Source organism: Crocuta crocuta, unplaced genomic scaffold (genome assembly GCF_008692635.1).
Source record: "Crocuta crocuta isolate KB4526 unplaced genomic scaffold, BGI_CrCroc_1.0 scaffold47, whole genome shotgun sequence".
NCBI lineage: Eukaryota > Metazoa > Chordata > Mammalia > Carnivora > Hyaenidae > Crocuta > Crocuta crocuta.
Window position 1 is genome coordinate 297446 of NW_027531995.1, and position 19607 is coordinate 317052.

General features: G+C 42.0%; 1 protein-coding gene across 1 annotated transcript in view; it reads left to right on the forward strand.

The window, feature by feature from the left end:
• Positions 1-302: 302 nt before the first annotated feature.
• DOCK4 (dedicator of cytokinesis 4) overlaps positions 303-19607 on the forward strand; it is a 429867-nt gene continuing 410562 nt past the window's right edge. Inside the window, 1 exon segment of the mRNA XM_077775067.1 lies at positions 303-563. Coding sequence (XP_077631193.1) covers positions 527-563 — 37 coding nt within the window. The 5' untranslated portion in view covers positions 303-526.

Below are 19607 nucleotides of genomic sequence, written 5' to 3' on the forward strand. Positions count from 1 at the left end.
CGAACGCCCCATCAACGCGGGGTTTCCTCCACGCCCCCGCCTCAGCGTCAAGTTCTGGGCCAATAGGACATGGAAAGCGGAGCCCAATCCCCGCCCCCATCCGCTAATGCCACGCCCCCTTCCGGGATGGAGAGGCCGAGAACTACAATTCCCAGCGTGCTGTGGGGACTCTGGGACAGGGAGGGCTGGAAGAGGCGCTGGCGGGCGGGGGTGCGCCGGAGAGTACCCTGGCTTGTAGCTTAGTTCAGTGAATCAGAACAATGACTGCGCCGCCGGGTCCCCGGGAGCGCGTCGGAGGACTGTGAGCAGCAGCCACCGGGAGAGCGGCGGGCGGCGCAGCCTCAGCGGAGCGGTGTCAACGCTGGGCTCGGGAGCTTCCAGCGCAGACCTTGCCCAGCGCCCACAGCCCGCGCGGAGCCGCGGGGCTTCAGCGTTGCAGCCGCTACTCGGGCGCTGTTCATTGTTGTGAGACGGAGAAGGCGCGGGGATTACAAAGCCGGAAGACCCCAGACTCCCCACATTAGCCATGTGGATACCTACGGAGCACGAGAAATACGGCGTGGGTGAGTCTCCGCGGGGCGAACTTTTATTCCGCTCTGGCTCGTGCGGGTGCGCATTTCGCGTCCTTGCCCCTGCGCCCCTCTCGTTCTGCCGGGCTGGAAATCCCTAATCCTGGTATCGCGCTGCGGGTTTGGGGCTTTGCGGAGCCAGCTCCGGGCAGAGGGGTATGCGCTGGGGGCTTGCCCCTCCCCGCCCCATCGGTGCTCCCCGCACCGGCTCCCGGAGCGCCTGGACGGCTGGGGGAGCGCGCGGCCAGCCCTCCTGCTGCGGGCTCTGCCTGCGGAGTTTGGAGTGTCGACGGGGCGTGTGTGAGTCAAGTTGGAAGAGGAGGGTGAACGGCGTTCCTTTCCTCTCCCTCCTTATTCTTCTTCCCCAAAGAGGAGAATGGGCTGCAACGATTCCCTGGGTTGGAGAGGGAGACAAGGACTGCGCAGAGAGAACACCCCCAAAACAGAAGGGGGGCGCAAAACCTTCCCTCCGGCTCCCTTCGACATTCCCGGAGTGCGGAATGTGGCACCGTCCTCAAAAGAGCCGCTCTGACAGACCGAGCCTGACCCTAGCTTCCTTCCTCCCTCCTATCCCGGGTTTATGGGGTGTGAGTGTTTAGGGGCTGGGGGGGATTGGTAAATTTCAACATCTGCGCCTCTTTGGTCTTTGGAGGGGAACGGGTATTTCAGCAGTGTTTTTACTTCTGGCCACCCTCTCGGCCCGGGGTAAGCGCTTTGGGGGTTGGTGGAGGACAGCTGTGGAGTGATAATGGGGAAGGGGAAATCAGAAAGCCTTGAGTCTTCGAGGCGAGGAGACAGCTTTTTGGAAAGGTCTACCCTGACACTGACGTTCGGAGGAAAAGGAACAGGGTAACGCTCGCTGTTCTGTGCAAAGGTGAACAACAAAGGACATTAATGTTGACTGATGAATACAGGAGTCTCCCTTCCTTTCCCTCCTCCCATTTCAGGCTGATTACAGTTCCCGTTTTTGTTGTTTGATTTCAGCTGGGTCGCCCCTTGACAGTTACTCCTTTTAGGGTTGGGCTATTAAGAAGCCAGGCTCTCTGACAAGCCTGCAGCGGCCAAATGCAATTATAACCTCTTAGAAGGTTTAACAGGGAGAAAGCATTTTGAATTTTACCAGCAGTCTTTATTCCCTGTAATGCCCCATTCTGCTGATTGGTGTACTTTTTCTTTTTTTAATTGGGCACAGATCTAGTGATTTAGACAATGTGTAGGTATCTGCTCATGTTCTAAATTAATTTCCCTGTAATTTAGACAATGTGGAAACCTTTTCCAGGGAATCACAGTCATAGATTTTTTTTTTTTAACTTCTCATGAGGATAGGACTTTGGAGTCCTCTGAAAGGACTGTAAGATTAAACAAAGTCAATGAAAGCTAATGAGCCCTTACTCTGATGGTGACTGTTCAGCAAGACAATAGTTTGTCCTGGACCCACCTTTGGGAAGGGGTTCCAGCTTTCCCTCTCTTTAAAGTGTAATGGGAACCTTTGCCAGGCTCTGTACTGGCAAGGAGTAGATGTTAGTGGTTGTTATTTTCCTTCTTTCTACTCTCCCCAACCTTGTTGGGTAGATTAACCCTTGCTGGGAAAAACATTGCCTTTGCTGAAACGGTGAGGAACTAGAGCGTTCTCTTGTCACTGCGTTTAACACTCATTGGAAGAAACACAGACCCATCCAGCAACACTGTCCCGCTTGGATTCGATCCCAGATGTTGCTTTTCTTCCAAGTGTTAAATTATACAGATTATGGATGGGGTTTATTTTCTTGATTTCTTGATGTGCCAGGTCACAGCTGGGTGCTGGTATTGATTAGTTTTTCTCTCGCCTTTCTTTATAAGCCTTGGGCAGAGGCTTAAAACACACTATGGGATTTCCTGGAATGGCAAACCGGATATTATCAGTCAAATGTTTCGGGCTGCTGCAGACACCTTGGTTTTCGGTGGTTGTGATTTGGTTGCAGAGTAGGGGGGAGGTGGGAGGGTGAGCACAGCTTTGGGAAAAGGAGGTTGAGATGAGAAGTGAGGATAGAGATGGGTTTGCCCATTTATACAGTATCACACATACAGGAATGTTAACCATCTTTTATCATTAATTTTTGAGCATTTGGCTTATGGAATGCTTAGCTGTTCTTTAGAATCCATCTGTTAGGCGTGTGCGTGCGTGCGTGTGTGTGTGTGTGTGTGTGTGGTGAAAATTTTGCTAGGATACTTAAGTGTGGACTTTATTTCTCACCATGGAGAGCACTGTTTGTAGCTGTCTATGCTGCATGTTTTTTTTTTTTTTAACCTTGGTTAGTGCCTGTGCTTTCTTTTCTAGTTTTTATAAATACTACAGAAAAGATACTTTACAGGCACAAATGCTTGGCCGATATCAGGTGTTGTAGTAATATAATTTCTCATTCTTTGAAATAAATTAGTGTTTGTAACTTGGAATACCTGAAGTTTTAGTGCAAATTGTTTTAGTGCAAATTGTATATTTTTCCAATGATGCTTTTTATCCACCATCAAGTATATATGAGATAATTGTGTCTTTGTTTCACTTGCAAGCAATGTATTATAAATATGGATAAACTTCCTTAAATTTCATACTTATAGTAAGATATATCAGAGAAAGAAATTCCTTTTCAAACCTGACATGTGGGCACTCTCTGCATCCAATTGATGCATGGTTTTAAAACAATGTATGCTTAATTATATACTAACGTGTTCTGATTCTAGGGAATTAGAAGATATAGGGGTGCCTGGGTGGCTTAGTCGGTTAAGCGTCCGACTTTCGCTTAGGTCATGATCTCGCGGTTCGTGGGTTCGAGGCCCGCATCGGGCTCTGTGCTGACTGCCAGCTTAGAGCCTGGAGCCTGTTTCAGTCTGTGACTCCCTCTCTCTCTGACCCTCCCCTGCTCACGCTGTCTCTCTCTCTCCTAGAAATAAATTAAAAAAAAAAAAAAGAAGAAGAAGATATAGTGATAACGCTGTAGTCCTGAGGGAGAGGAGAACTTGTTTCTTTAAAAACCATATCAGTAGGCACAATAGTAGACATATTTTATCTTGGGAAATTCTGGTTAGCTCTTGGCCCTAAGCTAGACTGTCAGCGGGGTGACCTTGGGTAAGTCACTTAACATTTCTGAGTCCCAGCCTCTTGGTCAAATGAGATCCAAGTTCCTTCCCAATATTCTTTAGAGCTCTTCCCAACAAATGTGTCTTTGGTTAGAAAGATACCTCTACGGTGTAGAGATTGTTATAAAGACAGACACTTCTGTTGTGACACATCCCACATGGTTTTTAACCAAGATCAAAGGTAAGCAAAAGCTACCTGGCAAGCTGCCAGAACCAAGGTGATGGTTGTTCATTTTTCAATCTGTTAGATTCTCTCTCTCTAGTAAGAACTCCATGGGCAGTGACAAAAGCATTCCTGATAGCCCCCTCACAAATTTCCTTATGATCACGATCTTCTTCCTGCATGCCTCACCAGACATACTTCCCTTCCCTCCCTTAAAGGGATAGGAATTAGTCACAGAGAAAGTTACGGTAAGACTGTTGCAGATAGGGGTGCCTGGGTGACTCAGTCGGTTAAGCGTCCGACTTTGGCTCAGGTCATAATCTCATGGTTCGTGGGTTTGAGCCCCGCGTTGGGCTCTGTGCTGACAGCTAGCTCAGAGCCTGGGGCCTGCTTCAGATTATGTATCTTCCTCTCTCTCTGATTCTTTCCTGCTCACGCTCTTTCTCTCAGAAATAAATAAAACGTTAAAAAAATCAATAAATAGAGTTAAATTAAAAAAAAAGACCGTTGCAGATATATTTCTGTATTCATTGATTCAGCAGCCATTTCTGCACAGGGTTCCCAGGTGAGCCAGCATGTCTTACGAGAGCTGCAAGCTGTACCTCTCAACCCCGGCCAGATGTTTTACATGTGTGTGCCTGGTTAAGCTTAGAGGGAGATTATGTGCTGGATTGATCAGTGCAAAAAATTCATGAGCCTGACAAGAAGCAAAAGTCAGAACAAGCTGATCTGAAGGTTATGAGTGTCATTTAAAAAATGACGTATTTAGTACTTGTGTCATTGAGTCCTCAGTATTCCTGCCCTCCATTTCTCTTGAAGTGTTCTGAACTCATTCAAGTAGGAATTCCATTCCTTTTTAAAGCTCTCTATCTTAGGGGAAGAGATACCTTCTATTATTATATGGGATCTTTAGGATATCTTTTCTTTGAAAGGGGTGCTTTAATGGTAGATGTGCGTGGGAGAGTTAGGAGCCAGTGTACCTGTCTTCCTAGGTGTTTTCAGTTTCTTATCTATTAGTGTCTTAAAATGTTTCCTCTTTTTGGTACCACGCTGTATCCATATAACATGTATAGATAAATAATGATATGCTGCCTGAAATTGTGACATTTACAACCTGGCACAGGATTCTTCTTCTTCTTCTTCTTTTTTTAAAAATAATTAATTAATTTTGAGGGGTGGAGGAGGGGCAGAGTGAGAGAGAGGGAGAATCCCAAGTTGTGGGATTTGAACTCATGACCCATGAGGCATGACCTGAGCTGAAATCAGTATTTGGTTGCTTAACCAACTGAGCCACCCACCCAGGTACCCCTAGGATCCTACCCTTTAAATGGAAAGCAAAGAGGAGTGATTTCTCTCTTTAGGCAGAGTACCGTTGAAGGGCTGTGCAGGCAGCAGGGTAGTAGCTGATGTTCTAGAGCTGGCCTCCTGTGGGAATGGCCTATAAACATGTTTCCCTCTTTTGGTCATTCTACTAAGTGAGGATTCTTTCACGAGGCCCTAGAAACACAGAGGTGCTGCCTTTCCTCTTTATTCTTGTTCTTTTCTTTTTCTTTCTTTCTTTTTTCCCCCTCAGAGGTGGTATGGTAGATAGTGTGCAGGAGATTATAAAAATTTTGAGAAACTTTAGGCTTTCCTGTCTCTACCTCTACTCTTTTTTTTTTTAATTTTTTTTTTAATGTTTTATTTATTTCTAGGAGAGAGAGAGAGACAGCGTGAGCAGGGGAGGGTCAGAGAGAGAGTCACAGACTCTGAAACAGGCTCCAGGCTCTGAGCTGGCAGTCAGCACAGAGCCCGACGCGGGGCTCGAACCCATGAACCACGAGATCATGACCCAAGCGAAAGTCGGACGCTTAACCGACTAAGCCACCCAGGTGCCCCTCTACCTCTACTCTTAAGGAGATGATGTTTTCAGAATTACCTTTGATATGGGCTGTCTGAATTTCTAGCATAGTGACTTCATAATTAAGCATATGTGGCAGAGTAACATTAAATTCTAAGGAAACCCATCCAAAATGCTATAAACATAACAATACCATGTTTTATAGTTGAAAAAAATACTCTGAAGTTACTTTGTTTGGGTATACTCTCTGAAACAGAATGGTAAGTTACACCTAAGGGATGAGGAAGCAACTTCATAGAGATTATATGACTTACTCTGTGTCATGGCTTTCAATCTTGTTTAGGAAATACACTGAATAGAAAATAATTTTATTAATCCATATTATCATCTGTAATAGGAAATGCCTTTACTTTCCTCATCTAATGTAGATACACAAATACCATTTGCACCAGCCCACACACATACAATGCAATACTTGCTCATATTCTGTGTGGTGTTCTATTTTCTATCATTAAAAAAATTAAAAAGCTCATCACTAACTTGACTTAATGACTTACCTATGGTTTGTCATTGTCAATGACTTACCTATGGATCCTTACCTATGGTTTGAAAGCTATTTCTCTAGATATCACATTTGTGGTACCAGAAGGACTGGAACTCAGATGTTGTTGGGTTTCTAGTCCAGTTCATTCATGACATTGGTTTTGTTTGTTTGTTTTTTAGCAGTTAGATATTTGTGTTTATTTTTGACTTAGAGTTTAATAATCATACTTTTTCCTTTAACATAGTCAAAGTCTGCCTTTTTATGTGCTATTATTTTTAAAGATGAAACAAATATCCAAAGCTATCACATGCAATGTAGAAGTCATCTCTCCAAGTTCATGTACATCTTCCAATTAGGATCTTTTTGACAAGGACTGGTATGAACTGCATAGTGGCTAATTTTGGATATTTTCTCAATAATTTCCTTTGAGAATGATCTCTGGCTATTATAACAAGAATAAATATAGTAAGTCTACTGAGATATATTGTCAATTGTGGGATTATCACCCATCATTTTCTGCCTTTTTTCATGTTGCTTCCTGATCACTATTAGAAGAAAAAAGACAGCTTTTTATAAAAAACTGAACTGAGGTTATTGGCCAGAGTATATATAATAGTTAGGAATAAAGAAGTAAAGATCTCCAAACCTATTTTCATTTAAGCAATTAATTTTTTTCTTTTGCCTTTTTTCTTCCTAAGTAGGTTCCACGTCCAGTGTGGGGCTTGAACCCACAGCCCTGAGATCAAGAGTTGGATGCTTTACTGACTGAGCAAGGTGCCCCTCATTTAAGCAGTTTAAATTCACTTCAGGAACAACTGTATTACTCTCTGGCATTTATTTTATTTTTTTTATTTTTAAAGTTTTTGTACGTTTAAAGTTTTTTTTTCTTATGTGTTTTATTTTTATTTATTTTTGAGAGAGAGAGACAGCGTGAGCAGGGGAGGGTCAGAGAGAGAGAGATACAGAATCTGAAGACAGGCTCCAGGCTCTGAGCTAGCAGTCAGCACACAGCCTGACATGGGGTTCGAACCCATGAACTGTGAGATCATGACCTGAGCCGAAGTCAGATGCTTAACCGACTGAGCAACCCAGGCACCCCTAAATTTTTTTAAAGTTTTTATTTAAATTCCAGTTAGTTAAAGAGTGCCTGGGTGGCTCAGTTGGTTACATGACCATCTCTTGGTTTCAACTTAGGTCATGATGTCACAGTTCCTAAGTTTGAGCCCCACATCAGGATCTGCACTAGCAATGCAGAGGCTGCTTGGGATTCTGTCTTTCCCTCTCTGCCCCTTCTCATCTGTGCTCACTCCCTCCCTCCATCTCTCGCTCTCAAAATAAATAAATAAACTTAAATAAATTTCAGTTAGCATACAGTGTAATACTAGTTTCAGGTGTACACTAATTACCTCTGGCTTATCTGCTGAGATATTACTGGATACCTACTCATTAAATAAGAATCTCCAAAAAGTTAATGCCTTTTGGTGATAAAGTTACAGTAAAACTGATATGGGTTATCCTGTTGGTTATATTAAATAGTAACATGATCTTTTTGGAGATTTGTATAGATATGTGTATACATATATTTGCATGCATTTATGGAACACTTGCTATATGTGAAGCTTAATTCTGCGAGCTTGTCATGTGTTGTCATTTAATCCTTGTGACAACTCTGGAAGAGAAGATTCAATTATCACTCACATTTTGTAGGAGATTGAGTCACAGAGATTAAATAACTTGTCTAAAGTCACACAGCAAATGGTGGAACCCAGAAAGTATTACAGGGAACCTGCTCCCCTGTGCCAGTATTGCCTTCATACAACAGTCATCTGTAGAAGTTTGAATCTGTGATCCCACTCCTCAGAGTTTATATGAAAAAAATCAATTGGGACAAAATGCTTTACGTACAGAGTTACTCTTTACCATGTTTTTTTGTGGAACAACATAGATGCCAATTAGGAATAGTTTAACCAATTTTGGTTATTAGTACATCAGAGTATCGTATAGTCATGAAATTGGTTCATTTCATAAATAATACTATTTCCCAAATATATTTCATCTATCTAATATTAAGTGACCAAAGAAATCAAAGTAAATATCCACTGTGATTGAAACTATAGAAAGTGCAACATATAGAGAAGATGCAGTTACTGCACAGATGAGAATAATTCTTTTGTTAGAATATGGGGATTAGCAGAAAATTCTTTTTTTTAAAATTAGTTTATTTATTTTGGAGAGAGAGCAAGGGAGAGGGTAGAGGGACAGAGAGAGAATCTTGAGCAGCCTCCATGCTCAGCACTAAGCCAGCTGCAGGGCTCCATCCCACAACCCTGGAATCATGGCCAGAGTTGAAATCGAGTCTTGTGCTCAACTGACTGAGCCCCCCAGATGTCCCCAGCAAATTCTTTTTTTTTTTTTTTTAAACTCCCTTTGTTGGAAATAGGAACAGTATTAAAGTTTAAAGCACACATATTGTTTGTAGAAGAGGGGGCTGGCATAAAAATGAGAAAGTTGAGGTTATTACAGTAGATGAGTTGAGAGAAAAGTACTGGAACCAGTTTAGCAATCCTTGCATGGTGAAATCTAGAAGGATCTGAGGTGGTTAGAAGATGGGAAGCAACAGGGCATGGTAATTGGATGGGAGAAGTTAGTTAGAGAAAGAAATTGATGTCCCCCAGTTTTCTGGCTCCAACAAGTAGGTAAACATAGGTGGTCTTCAACAAATGAGACGGTTTTGTAGGCAGCACAGGTTTATGGTGTAAGATTAGGAGTTTCTTTAGCCGCCTAGAGTTTGCCATGCCTGTCACATGTTTAGGTGGCCATAGCTAGTAGGCAGAGTCTGGAGCAAAGGAGGGAGGCTAACCAGTGTGGTTAGAGAGTTATTCAGTTTATGAGTGATGACTGAAGTGGTCGACCTAGATAAGACTTTATTCATTGTATTGACTTTGATTATGTAGTCTGCTTGTTCATTCTAAGTTTTAAAGTGACAGGCCCTAAATTTCCAAAGAGCAGTCATCTTGGAGCATTTTATTAATATGGGTAGAAGGTATTTTAAAGAATAAATATTACCTGTCCAGGTAGAGTTGGTAGTAAACTAAATTTTATCGTCCCTTCTTGCTTCCCATTAGCGCTTTGCTTGGCTAAAGCATCAGTTATCTGTATTTCTGTGACTTCTGTCCAGACCAAGCAAATGTCTTGCACCAGATTGGGCATGTTTAAGAGATTTCACCAACAGAATGTTGAAAAACAGAATGACCAAATATTTCAATATACAAGATTTAGACATCCCTTAAATAGTATGTAAGTGTATATGCACATCCAAAAATGGGAAAATTCTCAGATATGGAAAGCAATACATACAGATACGTACAGATTTTGTGTGTGCGTGATAAGTATATAATACCTCTTAGGAACCAGAAGGTCAAATTTAGAATTAGACCACTGTACTCCTAAAAAACTGATTTGAAGGGATTCTAGCTTCAGATAGTATTGGGTTCCTTTCCCCTAATGTAGCCTGACATAACTTCCCATTGAAATATCAATAAATACACACAGGCAAAAATTGATAATATTAAAAATTACATCTGACAGAAAGCCTGTTGCCAAAATTTGGGAGTAGTTTCCCTAAGGCAGGTGGAATTGGATTAAGAAAACTAGTTGGTGGGGCTCCTACATGGCTCAGTTGGTTGAGCATCTGACTCTTGATTTCAGCTGAGGTCATGATTCTAGGGTCCTGGGATTGAGCCCTGTGTTGGGCTCTGCTGAGTGTGGAGCCTGCTTAAGGTTCTTTCTCCCCCTGATTCTGTCCCCTGCTCACATGAGCTTCTCTCAAAATGAAACCAAAAGAAACAAAAAATTAAAAAAAATCCCTAATTGGTGGTTTCTCTTTGCTTTCCTTCATTAAACAGAGCAGCTTTAGTGACTGGGTAGGAAGACCATTGCTCTCCCCACGTCACCAGCTAGAGGTCAGGTCAATACTTTCAACTTGGAGTGTATCCTTTATTGCCTGAGGCGTCTATGGTCCTTCTCTTTACATCCCATTTTTGGTTTTCCATTGAGGGATAACCACTTCTAGAAACTACTAGGATGGGATGGGTGGGTGGGTAGAAAGGAGTCTATGGAAGATGCCACTTTGTCTTTGAGAAGTGTACTGTGGTCTCTAATAAAAGCGATTTAACGGGTGCCCTTGAAGTACTTCAGTAACAAAGCATGATGGATTTTGTAGTTTTGCCTACAGTCTCTTAGTGACAGACAAGGGAACTGTGAGAAGAGATGATCTTGTGTAAATTGCCAAAAACCATGGCACGTGGTACATGATGGCTTATAGCTGTGCACACCAACTAGAATTTGAAGGAAGGCCCGTAAGGGGGACTCAGCGCACACTTTTATTTTCAGCCCTGTTCAAAGCACTGGAGGAAGGTTCAAGACCCAAGGCTGCAGTGATCACATTTGCATCCCTACAGAAGGAAAGTGACTAAATCTGGAAACAGGCATCTGTCACTTCATAATAAACTAAAATATGAGTGTTTCTCAGCTGGGGAGGAAAAGGGGAGAGTATGACATTCATATGGGGAGGCTGTTGGAAACTGCTAATACATGTGTGTATTATCCACCCATATTCACGTCCCCTGAGAGTGTGCCAGGAAGAGGAGGTTGGTGAGAATTTCTGCTTCTGGATATACAATTAACAAGTCTTCCCCTGGGTGAATTTGATAACCTTTCTTCCCCGAGTTGTGAGCCATTTTCATAAACCAAACAATTTGTTTATGAGAGTTTTAATTGAACATTGAGCCAAAAATGTCTCCCTGACATCTTTAAGCAGAAATGTCAAGATTCCGTTCTATATCTTTTTATTTCCTTCAAAGTACAGGATCTTGTCTGTCACTGGTGACCAGAGGTGAACATGTTTGGTAAACATGGGCATGGTGGATGTGAGGCAACGTAAATATAGCCCCAACCTGTGTCCTGGGGTGAGGAGAGTGTGTGTTGGTTATTCTCCTGAAGTTTCAAAGTTGGTGGAGCTTCTTTGATAGCAGGTGTAAGAGGTTAGCTGGACTCTCAAAGAAACAGGGAAATCTAAACATGAATAGGTAGTTCTAGAAAGAATGAAGGTAGGAGAAATCACTGAGATTTTTCTCCAGAAATCTGGATGATAAACACACAAAAAAGATAGAAGCACCCCTATAAAATTACACTCACAGTAAAAGTTTGCCCTTCAATTTGTTTTTTAAAGGAGAATTAGATGTGTATTAATTGCACTCTCCGTTTCACTTAATACTCCTATCTGTAATTTATGGAGATTGATCCAGACCACCAGGTATTTGCATTCTTGGCCCCACATTAGAAGGAGAAACATTACATATAAATCATGTTAAAAATATGAGTTTTGAAAAGAGAAGGTACTTATGAGAATTGAAGAGTTGGGATACAAAATAACCTGGTGCTGTGTTGTTATAATCCATTGTTTCAATTGAGAAATGGCATTGTTTTGACTTTGTATTTTTAATAATTTTCAAAACAACATGAATTTCTTTTATAATCAGAAATATTTATATATACTCTTTTATAAGCTGATCATTATTTCCTGTATAGAGTTTCTTCTCAGGATTAGAGGTTAGACTGGTGGAAGTTGAGTCTGGAATGCCTGAATTTAGTTTGTCATCTCTGTCCAGGAAGTACTCTGTTCCAGAATTTCAAAGTGTCTTTTCCTTGGTATACCATCCTGATGACTTGTGATGTCGCTGCTGTGTTCAGTCTCCCTTAGCCATGGTGAATCTGTTCTTTCAGATGGCCTTGAGGTATATGTCTTTGAAAAAGAGCCTTTTCTTTGAAAAGGAGCTTCAAACGAACTCACTTATAAAAAAGCTGTTCTCTCCATGACGTATTCATTTAGAAAACGGATGTTGGTGTCACTGCTCACTTTTCATTGTTCTGTGAACTCTGTCCTGTGAGACTGTGGGCCCTGGGATAATTGATGCAAGAGACTTATCAACAGATAGAGTCAACAATTCGAAGGGGTTTTATTTAGCAATCAGGGGAATAACTGCTTATTCATGGGTGTTATGGACTGAATGTTTATGTCTCCCTAAAATTCATATATGGAAGCCATAACCCTCAGCATCGCTGTATTTGCAGTAAGGAGGTAATTAAGACTAAATGAGGTCACAAGGGTGGTGTCCTAATTGGATAGGATTAGTGTTCTCTTAAGAAGAAGCCTTGGAGGGTTTGCTTGCTCTCTCCACACACTTGCACCTAAGAAGGGCCATCCACAAGCTGGGAAGAGACCTCTGTCTAGAAACTGATCCTGCTGACCCTTGTTCTGGGACTCCTCACTTCAAAACAGTGTGAAAATAAATGCCTGTCATTTAAGCCACCTAGACTATGGTATTTTGTTATGGCAGCCCGAGCTATGTTCCACTGACCGACAATGGATTTGAACAGTTTTGGGCTCTAGGAGGAGGGACAAAGTAAACAAGCTAAATTGTGGACCTCTGTGCATTAACCTTGTCAAGCTAGGTCATTTCCATGGCTGAAGTTGGACTCCTCTGGATCACTCTCAGAAGCAAGGACTTAATTGAGTCGGACTGTTTGATGATGCTTATCTAATCAGGGCATACGTTTTTTTGAATAATGGCATTTTTTGCAAAGCTTCTCACATTGTCTTAAGTCATCAAATCACTTTGAGATGCTTCAGCTCTTCCTGCTACAATTGTTTATAAAGAATTGACCATTTAGGTTAGTGTTTGAAACAGGTGGATGAAACTTTACCATATGGAAATTTGGTTGGAGACCTCACTTTGGTGTATTTCGTTTTAGAAAGGCCTGGGTATTGAATGCCAGGTCCCTAAGGAACATAAAACAGTATTTGGGGAAATTTTTTTCCCCACTTTTCTGGCTTTAGTATGTTTTTCCCGATAGCAGATAGTACATTCCTCTAAGAGTTACTTGCTGCATATTTTTGTTTCCCTTAATGGTAACTATAAAGGCATATCCTGTGACACATTGATGGAAAAACTTATATTGGGTGATTATTTATCGGGTATGTGTGCTGTATGTAATGTAGTGTGCTAGCTTGATGGGCATACAAAGAGGTATACATCTGGATCCATGAACAAGAGAAGAAACTAGACATGTATCATAGTTTTATCTCAATTTATACATTTATTCAATGTAGGTATTATCTATTTTTTAAAAATTCGGTAAGGCAGTGCATAAACAGAAATCCGTGTGAAAGTTAAGACAGATATTTCCCCTCAAGCTTTAAAATGAAGATAAGGACTTGGGATGGTGGCATTATTTACTCGCGAGCCTGAGGAAACAACCCAGAGCAGGGAGTGTCTCATATCCTGAAAAACCAGAACTTGTACAAAAGAATAGAAGTTTCATTTTAAGATACTCTGCATAGAAGTGAGTCACCAGCTGCCAGGATAGTCCAATATAAACACCTGAGTGGTGTTTTACTTTAAATAGCTGGAAAACCTTTTTCCTCTTCCTGCCAGGCATTTTCCATGTCCCTCTCCCCAACACATTCCTATCACCTCACCAGTGGTTTGCCTTTTGTAGTTTCCTTCTAAATTGGGCAGAGGAAGAGAGATGGATTGAGTATCTCTTACTCTCCTTTGAGGGAATTTTGAAGTGATAAATGTTTACTTTATGGGAAACTAGAGTGGGTAAGCAGAGGAGACAGTAACATGAATGCTTGTGGGTCTAGGTCTCTGTGATTGGCTCCATTCATGAAGAGTGAATCTGGAGAAGGTGAGTGATTTGTTCAAGGTGACTCGGCTGGTAAGTGGTAGAGCTGAGATTTGGACACACCGTGCAGGTCTGAAGCTCGTGGCCCTGTAGTGGTACCACATTACTACACACTCAGGCAGGCCTGCAGCCAAAGTCTGAAGGCCTAGCCCCAGACTTTGGGATTTTATGGCCAGTGGTGAAGAAATTGCTTACCATTCTTTACTTTTCAAATGAGGTGCTGGTATTAATATCAGAAGTATGTGCGGTAAGTACAGGTATCCCCCAGCTTTGCAAAAGTTCACCTCACACCGCTTCACTTTTAGGACAGACTTATACTAGTACGTGTTTTTGCTAACCGAAAAAATCCAAAGAGGATTTTTACTTTTACCAAAAAAAAAAAGCAAAAAGTGAAAATAACGTCCAGCATTTGTTTTCCCCAGAGCTGTTAAAGAGGCAGCGCACGCCTCCTGGCTGCAACAGTGGCGCCACCACGGGCCTTCCCCAGGAACTACATTTAGCCTCTCCACATCAAGCCGCCATAGCTCAGTGAGCCTCCATTATTTCATGTGTCCTTTAGCAAGGTGTGTCCTCATGGATCAGGAAAGTCTAAGAGAGGTTTTTTTTTTCTTTTAATAATGTTTGTTTAATTTTGAGAGAGAGACACAGAGTGTGAGCAGAGGAGGGGCAGAGAGAGAGGGAGACACAGAATCCAAAGCAGGCTCCAGCCTTTGGGCTGTCAGCACAGAGCCCAACATGGAGCTCGAACTCAAAAGCTGTGAGACCATGACCTGAGCTGAAGTCAGATCTTAACTGACTGAGCTATCCAGGCGCCCCAGAGAGGTTATCTTTTGAGTCTGGGAATGCTCAGAATTTTTTCCATGTAAATTAATGGTAATTGCTTCTTTGCCTTATGCTGTTTCTGCTTAAGAAAGTTTTCCTAGGAATGCCCTACATTCTGATAGCGGGGTAAACCTGTACCCACACTGTCTTTTTGTTCCAGTATTAGTCTCTGGTGGTGGTGGTCAACCCCATCATGTGCTGCCTGCCTATGGGTGGGGGATGTGATAGAACACAGTGGTGCTAGAGAGGCTACTGCTTGGGTCAGGGTTTAAGATGGTGCCAGAATGGTGTGGGGAAGAGGGGTTGAGAGCCAAGGGCCACGTGATACTATGTAACTAGAAGGGAACAGAAACGTGTACCCATGAATGAAGGTGGACTTGGCCAAACCTGACTAGGAATAAGGAGGAACCCTGGAGTAAAATCCCAGGTTCTCAGTGACTGGGGGTGTATGTCTGGGAGACTGGAAGGAGGAAATGCAGAAGGGAGAGAGCATCAGCATTGATTCTAAGAACATGGAAGCCCTAATCTGTGAGGCTTGTGATTCTGATGCTGAAAGCCCTTGCTTTGCATGGACCTGGGCATCTCACTCTGCCCCATCTGTGATGGGGAAGCCTCATTCTGCCGGGCCAAGCAGCTATTGCTTTAAGGAACCTTGGTGTGCTGGATAGGTACCTCTTGTTTGAATTACTGCATTCCCTCTTAATTTGTCTGTTACCTACAGCCTTTCCTTGTTCTAGAACATGCTCTGTATCAAACTGCAAGCAATTTGTTTTGTAAAACAAATTTGTTGATGTGGTTTATCTGGAGAAACAATACCTGTAATGTCTCCTTTGCAGTTAGAGTAGAGTCTACAGTCATTTCATGGCTCACAAGGCCCTTCCTCAATTGGCTCCTGTCTGCAGTCCAGTCTCGTGTCAGGTAGTTCTTCCTCCTATGCCATGGGCTCCATCCTAGGGAACCACTGCTAGTTTCTCACACTCTAGGACTCTGTGCTTGCTGGAACCCTGCCATGCTCAACCACCCTCCTTCCTCTTCTTTACTTGGGAAGCCTAGATACGGTGTCTTGTCTTTAAGAGCTTCCATTTCTGACTATTGCAGAAATGAAAACACTTGTCCTCCATCCCACTTTGATGCCTGTAGCTGCCTCTCTCAGGGCCCCTTCTAATGCTATGTGGAACTGTCTACCATCGCTCAGGCTCCTGAAGCCTTGGAAGCTAGAGATGCTGTGCTGCTCAGCTTTCATTTCCCTCCTTGGTAAATACAGAGCTAACTTCCACTAGGCTGAGGAAGTGGTGAATCAATGAATGAGTGGTGTCTTAGTCCATTCAGGCTGCTGTAACAAAATACTGCAGATTAGGTAGCTTATAAACAACAGAAATTTATTTCTTACTGGTCTGAAGGTTGGGAGCTCAAGCACAGGATGCCAGCATGGTCAGGTTCTGGTGAGTACGTCCAGATTGTGCACTCCTTGCTGTGTCCTTACATGGTGGAACGGCCTGCGGGGCTCTGTGGGGTCTCCTATAAGAGCAGTAATCCCATTCATGAAGCTTTACCCTCATAACCTAAGTGTATTTAATTCCAGTTAGTCCACATACAGTATTACGTTAGTTTCTGGTGTATGATACCATGATTCAGCAATTCCCCAAACATCCCACGTCCTATTACTATCACATTGGGTGTTAGGATTTCAATATACAAATTGGGGTGGGGGAGGCGCTCAGAGTTTCAGATTGTAGTGAATGGGTTCCTTGGAAGAGGGGGGTATCTCTAAGCCTAGTGCGTTGTAGTTATTTGTCAAGTTTATATACCAGGTTGTCCAGAATGCATAGACCAGACTTTGAGAAGATGAAGCAACTAGACTGGTCGGGGAATTCCCCCCACATCCTGAAGTGTTGACTCAGAGGAAAATAAATATTTGTCAGAGAAGTGACAGGATTTGCCAAGAGCATATGAAACCACGTACATAAACTCTGAAACATACAGTATGGTTCTCTTTGTTTTGTGACCATATAAAATTGGCGTTTAAAAATCCACATAGAGGGGCACCTGGGTGACTCACTCGGTGGAGCATCTGACTCTTGATTTCAGCTCAGGTCATGATCCCAGGGTGGTGGGATCAAGCCCCTTGTTTGTCTCTGTGCTGAGTGTGGAGCCTGTTTGAGATTCCTTCTCTCTCTCTCTCCCTCCCCCCCACCTTCTTCCTCTTTATCCCACTCACTTGCATGCCATTTCTCTCTCTTAAAAAGAAAACCCACATGGAGAATAAAAGCAAAAAAATTGTGAGTGCTATTTCATGAAGACATCTGCTAACCACCAAACTCTGTGAAGACAGTACTGGATTTTTTTCCATTATTGTATTCTCTGCTCAGTATAATATTTACTATGTAATTTATCATATAATTTATAATATGAAAAATAAAATAAATTTTATTTGAGTCAGTGTGAGTAGGTCTAAATTTTTCATGGCCCATTTACAAGTTAAATCTCTATGACAGCTTATGGCTGCTGGACTCCATTTACATGTGGGAAGATACTCAGGCACATCTGTCTGTCACATGGCCTGGCCACCATGTAATAGGCAATTGTAGAAAATCTTCTGGCTAACACAGTCTCTTAGTTTTTTTTAGTTTTTATTTTAATTCCAGTTAGGCAACATACAGTGTTATATTAGTTTCAGGTGTATGATACTATGATTCAGCAATTCCCTACATCACCTGGTGTTGATCACCACAAGTGCACTCCTTAATCCCTATCACCTACTTAACCCATCCCCCCACCCACCTCCCCTCTGGTAAACATCAGTTCTCTATAGTTAAGAACCTGTTTGTATCTTGGACGTTTTTAGTGCACCCGGCAAGTTTTGGGTCTTTCCTAACTTGTCATTGATGCCACTTGGTACCAGAAGTTTCATACTGCTGCTTTTTCAGAAGAAGAGTATCCTGAGATTGCAGGGCTGTTATCAAAAGACAAAAACACAAAACTGCTAACAAATATGCATTTAGCTTTTGGTGAGAAACAGCATTGTCACTCTGCTATAACCAAAAATTACAGGGATCTAAGGCATGTTGAGGAGATAGACTACAGTTGTCATTTGTAGCTCCTGTCCCCTTTTTTTCCCATGAGAACAGTCTCTTTCATTGGAACGTTTTATTAGAAGCCATCTGCCATGCCCTATGTATGGTATTGCAGGTTGTGCTCTGTACAAGGTGGCTGGATTGGGGAATGTTGCCTCAAAGAAGAAGGGATGCTGTCTTTCTGATTTGCACTGTAGTGTGGTAAGACCTAACAGGGAACCTGATCATTGTCCTTAATGACTGCCTTGATACGGATTTGATAAAATTGTAAAAATAGAAAACAAACTTATTAGTATAAAATGCTACTTTTATTGGCTTTATATGTTGGGGTCCCATCCAAGCGTTCATTAAAAAAAAAAGTAAGAAAACTTTACTGTGAAAACCCAAGTTTAAAAACCACTGACTTGGCAAGAATGCCTTGGAATGAGACTAGATCATTGCAGCTACATTTCTGTTACAGCAGGCTTTGAAATTACTTTTCGAATTTTCTTGATGAGCTTTCTGCTTTCGGTAGCAGTGGAGAAGCCTTCTGGCTTGGGAGGTGTGAGTTGTCATGGAATCATTGCATTTTTCATGTGGTACAGTTTGCACCATTTATATTGATGGCAGTAAGACTTTTATGTCCTAGAAAACCATTTGTTTGATACTATCATACTATAAAGAACCTAATTCAGAGAGCTAACAGGGGCTTATCTTAGGAGAGCAAGAGTCTAGGGCTCTAATTTTGGTTTTTTGACAATAACTGTATGAACTGTATGAAAGTATTTATTTCTTAGGGACTTCGTAGGGCCTCTCTGTAGAATGAGAGTTGGAGGAAATGATTTCCAATACTCCTTGAAATTCTAAAATTTCATTGTAAGTTAGAGATTTCCTTGGGCACTCCTGACTAGATGTCTGTGAAACTGGAATTTTCTGTATCTGAAATGTTTTAGTTGTGTTTAGGTAGCTGAAGTTGAAGTGTATGAGATACTCTTATGGTGGTGTCTTGTGTCAAAGAATTTACTGCTTTTGCAGCATTATGTGTTATCTCAAAACTTATGGGAAATTTGCAGTGGGATCTGGTTCTGTGACTTTTGGTAAGTGTTTGATAAATATCACATTAAACCACTGTATTCCCCTGAGTCTTTGTATCCCTAATAATTGCCAGGGTTATTAATTTATTCAAATGAATAAACTAACCCCCATTGTCTATCTGTGAGTCACATTGTACCAATTCAAAGAAAACAAATTGGTTGAGGTGGTCAGATTTGGAAATCATTTATTATTTCTGAAAGGCTTTTTTTTTTTTTAGTTGTGAAAAAGAGTTCAGGGATGAAAATATATCACACTTAGCTGTCAAAAGGAAAAGAATCATCTTAGATCTCATTTCACATCCAAATTATAGCACTCTGAGACCACACTATGCAAGACTGGTCAGATTCCACTGACTGATTGAGATTACTTCCCTAATTGGAATAAATTAGGACTATTAATCATTGTGACACAAGGCAAAATGTCATCATGGCATGACATCCTTATTTTCCACCTGAGAAATGGTGGCTTCTGTGAGGAAAACCAAACCCTCCTTCCCCCACTCTCCTTCCCATTTCCTGTCTGGCTCAAGAGGCCTGGAGTAGATCAGACAAAGAGTTGGAAAAAGCGGAGGTTCACAGAAACTGGAAGAAAGATGTTGTTTGGTTTTATTCCACAGAAACAGGTGTGAAAATGAAAGTAGGGTGGAGGTAGAAGGAAA